The sequence below is a fragment of the Palaemon carinicauda genome, chromosome 36, assembly GCF_036898095.1.
Source record: "Palaemon carinicauda isolate YSFRI2023 chromosome 36, ASM3689809v2, whole genome shotgun sequence".
In the NCBI taxonomy this organism is placed as follows: Eukaryota; Metazoa; Arthropoda; class Malacostraca; order Decapoda; family Palaemonidae; genus Palaemon; species Palaemon carinicauda.
In genome coordinates, this window is record NC_090760.1 from 34,510,057 (window position 1) to 34,515,056 (window position 5,000).

General features: G+C 38.9%; 1 protein-coding gene across 1 annotated transcript; it reads left to right on the forward strand.

Moving 5' to 3' along the window:
- The first annotated feature begins 3,304 nt into the window (after nucleotides 1–3,304).
- LOC137628568 (uncharacterized) lies at nucleotides 3,305–3,769 on the forward strand. The gene has a single exon (XM_068359721.1). It carries the CDS (start codon nucleotides 3,305–3,307, stop codon nucleotides 3,767–3,769), a length of 465 nt encoding a protein of 154 aa, XP_068215822.1.
- The last annotated feature ends 1,231 nt before the right edge of the window (nucleotides 3,770–5,000 follow it).

A 5,000-nucleotide genomic window follows, 5' to 3' on the forward strand; every position in this document is an offset into this window, starting at 1 on the left:
CTCAGTTGTCAAGTTTGTAATTCAAATAAGTTCAGACGATCCATTTCCAGTTCATATCCAAGTTATCTTGGTGGCCCTAGCTTGTACTTCTTCTAGTCTATATATATATATATATATATATATATATATATATATATATATATATATATATATATATATATATATATATATATATATATATATATATGTATATATATATATATATACACACATATATATATATATATATATATATATATATATATATATATATATATATATATATATATATATATATATATATATATATATTTATATATACATATGTATATATATATATATATATATATATATATATATATATATATATATATATATATATATATATATATTTATGTATATATATATATATATATATATATATATATATATATATATATATATATATATATATATATATATATATATATATCCTTCTACATACCTGAAGCACAAAATTTAACTCCTTGTTCCAGATGAGTACAACTGCTGTACAATGCCTTTGTTTCTGTATTTGAATTCTCCTTATTTAACCTATTAGTTTCTATGCTTCCTCAGGGAAATGACCAGTGTCACTCATCTGCAACCTGCTGCAGATGGCTTTCTTCATGAAATAAATCTACTGCTTGCCCTTTGGGTATGGCTCCTACCCGAATCTGTACGTGCTGCCATCCTCAATGTCGATGCTTTGCCCATAAAGGACCTGATGACCAAAGTTGACCCCCTAATGGACACCCACTTCACCTCCTTCAAGTTTTCCATCAATGCCTCAACCCCTGACAAAGTAGACAAGTATTCAACATCAACTGAAACTGATGTGAGTATGGTAAGATACAGACTCCCACCCCGTGACGTGTCGCGTTCGGAGAAAAAACCGCCCACCACCCACCACTCACACCCAACCAACAACCTTCACGGCCACTTACTGACGTCCATCGGTTGCAGTTATGCTACTACTAATCCAAATTCGGGACTGCTGCAAAAAAAATATTCGAATTGTTGTCAGTGGCCAAAAAACGTGTAATTAACTATAGTTTGCGACAGTGGCCTCCCACGTCAATAATCTTTTTGTTTTACGTGACGCAGGTGCAAGCATGCAATTTTTTGGTAGACACAAGTGCTTGCCGTTTTCTTCTGACAAGGCCACTCTCCAGGATAAGACATAGTCTGTCTAAGTCTCCTGACATTAGCCTAGTAGCTGCCAACAGATCTGCGATACCCACCCACAGTTATGAAGCCCTCTCTTAATCGTTTGGATATGCCAGATATATTTTGATATTTTTCATTGTAGATTTCCCGATGTCGATGCTCAGTGTGGATTTCTTCTCACACTTCTACCTCCTGGTCAACATAACTCACCGACGGTTAGTCACCACGGATTCGTACTTCTTGACACCCCTCAAATCCGCCTCTTCCAGCCTTACTCTCTACATCAGCACACCCACAGATGCCTAAGCACACCACCTCACGTCATACCCGGAAGTTTTCCATTCAGAACTTTGTCTAACCACCATGGTTCCCGTGAAACATGGTGTTCAACACCATATCAAGATGACCGGGCCAACAGTGTTCGCCAGATTCTGATGTTTGGCACTGTATCATTTGGCAGCCACTAAACAAACATTTGCTGAAATGGTAGAAATGGGTCTTTGCCATAAGGCCTCAAGCTCCTGGTTGTCACCCTTTCACAATGTCCTGAAAAAAGATGGCTCTTTAAGCCCTGTGGGGATTACAGGTGCTGATACGGATCACTATTCCCTCACAAACATCGCCGACTTGAACTTCTACTTATAGAAAGTTAAGGTATTCTCCATGCTTGACCTCCTGAAGGGGTATAATCAACTGCTCATGAACCCAGAAGACATTCCCAAGACCCTCATCACCACCCCCTTCGGTACATAGACCATCAATTACTCTTGTTTTGGCCTTCGCTATGATGGGGCTCCTTTTCAACGTATCATAGACGTCATCTCAGGGGACCTCCCTATCTGTGTAGGTTATGTGGAAGGCCTACATGTGTTCTTTTCTTCCCAAAAGGAACACATCTGTCATCTACGCATCGTGCTTGACAGCTTACAACACAACAGCCTTCTGATCCGGTAAAAAAAGTTTACCTTCGGCAGTAATGAAGTATCATTCTTAGGACACCGCATGACTCCTGAAGGAGTCCATCCCCTCACTGAGAAAGTAGCAGCCATTTAGAACTTCCCCACGCCCCCGATCGTCTAATTCCTGTAAGAATTCTTAGGCATGATCAACTAATGTATCCATTTTCTGCTAGCCATTGCTGCCACACTTGCCTCCTTCTACGCCTCCCTCAAGTGCAAGCCAAAAGACCTGAAGTGGGGTCCCCTACAAGAAACGGCCTTCTACAACACAAAGAATGCCTTATCATCCATTGCTGCTCTAATTTTTCCTGTGCCACCTGTACCTCTGCTTCTCTCCCCCAATGCCCGAAATGCTGTTATTGGGGCAGTCCTTGAGCAGATGGCTCGCCTACCCCAATGGCTTTCTTCAGTAGAAAACTGTCCAAAGCAGAATTCAGCATCTCTAATTTCAACCACGAATTGCTGGCAGTACAGTTGGCTGTCTATCACTTTCGCCACTTCTTGGAAGGTACACCCTTCGTCATTCACACGGATCACATCCTTCTGGCTCATAGCTTCAATCGACAGTTTGATGCGTAGTATGTCTAGAGATGCCGACATCTCTCCGCCGTAGCTTAGTACAATTGTACCCTTGAGCATGTCCCTGAGAAAACGAATCCCGTTGCCAATGCCCTGTTAAGAAACATATTTGCAACCATGTAGCTGGGACTGGATTATAATACCTTTGCAGAAGCCAAATGAAAGTATCCAGAGTAAGACACCTTGCACATCCCTCCGTTGGGAGGACGTGCCTCTCTATGACTTCAGCTCAACCCCCCTCTGTGACGTCAATACTGGTATTCCTTGACCGTAGATACCTTCTCTCATGCGCCGACAGGTTTGTGAGTTCGTCCATGGCCTTTCACATCCCTCGTGTTGTTCTATGGCACAGCTACTGAAGATAAAGTTCATTTGGCAGGGCATTACTAAGGATGCTAAGGACTGGGTCCGTGCCTGTACTTCATGACAAACCTCAAAAGTTCATCAACACAAATTCATGAGTGGGCACCTATCCTCAATCTCACTAGCGATTTTCCCACATTCACACTGATGATGTAGGTCCCCTACCCACATCACAAGGACATACTTACCTGTTTACCACTATCAACCACTCCACTAGTTAGCCTGAAGCCATTCCCATGGAAATTGCAGCATCTGCCTCATGTATATCTGCCTTACTCTCAGGATGGATAGCAAAATCTGGTATCCCTGAGAATATCACTTCCGATAGGGTTACTACTTTCACCTTTCAATTTTGGACATCATTAGCAAGTCTCCTGGGTGTCACCCTTCATCAGATAACCACATACAACCCTGCAGCTGACGGTAAGATTGAACGTTTTCACCGTGCCATCAAAGCAGCCTTGATGTCCTGCTGCAAGGACTCCAACTTGTTTACCCGTCTTCTTTGGGTCCTCCTGGGACTAAGGATAACTCCTAAAGATGCCCTGAATGTTTTGGCAGCTGAAATGGTGTATGGTGATCTATTGGTCGTCTCTGGCAAATTTTTTTATGTCTGCAACCTCCTCCGGCAATCTCCAGTACCTACGGCACGTCAGGGGAAAATTTTCTCCATGCTGTCAGACTTGAAAGATCCAAGCTAAGCAACACATACCGACAGATCTGCACTAGGCAACGCATGTTTTCCTGCTCAACGACATTAGTCCTGTTAACACCCACTTACACGTGCCCTTTCCTTGTGATCTGTCGTTGGCCTAAACCATTCTTTCTTAATATGTATGGCAAAGAGGACTATGTCTCCATTGATCACCTAATGCCTACATATCTCCTGCCAATGACTTGCCTACAGTACACCTCTCAAGAGCAGGACACCCTATTTCACATGTATATCTTTTTTTAGGGGAAGCCATGTACCGCATATGTATCATACACTCTCGTGCAACAGTAACAGTATTTCTGTTTTTTATATATTGCTGTTATCTCTCTCCCCACACACTGATAACCTGTTTATGCCTGTATACGTTTTTATCATTGTGTTTAAATATTTGTATCATTCTTGTCTGGAACAGGTTGTATATATATTCATGCTCCTCCTAAAAAAGTTAGTTGTATTCACTCTGTTTTTCAGTTAATACCTAATAGGTGCATCTGCACAACAAAATTTGGTGACGAAAATTAATTTATGAAATGTAAAATGCCACTTTCTCTTAAAAGAAAGGTTTTTGATTAGATAGTCCTACCAATTTTAACTTATACATCAGAAATTTGGAGCCTTAATAATGTCTAAATACATAAGTCAGCTTCAACTTAAAGAGCTATGGAGAGAATAGTGATGGGAATAATGCTAAGAGCAAACTAAATTAAGCGGTATTATAACATTTAAAAAAAAAAGAAATGGACATGGAAATGATATATAATGAGAATGATAGCTAATCCATGGACATTAAGGATAACAGAATGGGTCTCTAGAGATTGCAAGGAAAGCAGGAGAAGGAAGAGATGACGATGGAATGACGAACTAAGAAAGTTTTCGAAGGTGGACTGGCATAGAAACACTATAAACAGACACAAGTAAAAGGAGATGACTGAAGAATTTGTTCTACAGTGGATTAGTAACGGCTGGTGATGAAGAGGATGATGATGATGAAGATATACAGTATATATATATATATATATATATATATATATATATATATATATATATATATATATATATATATATATATATATATATATATATATATATATGTATATATATATATATATATATATATATATATATATATATATATATATATATGTATATATATATATATATATATATATATTATATATATATATATATATATATATATATATATATGTGTGTGTGTT

What these genes read in the sequence shown, in the direction of transcription:
- LOC137628568 (XM_068359721.1), top strand. Translation starts at nt 3,305, where the DNA reads ATGGAAATTGCAGCATCTGCCTCATGTATATCTGCCTTACTCTCAGGA.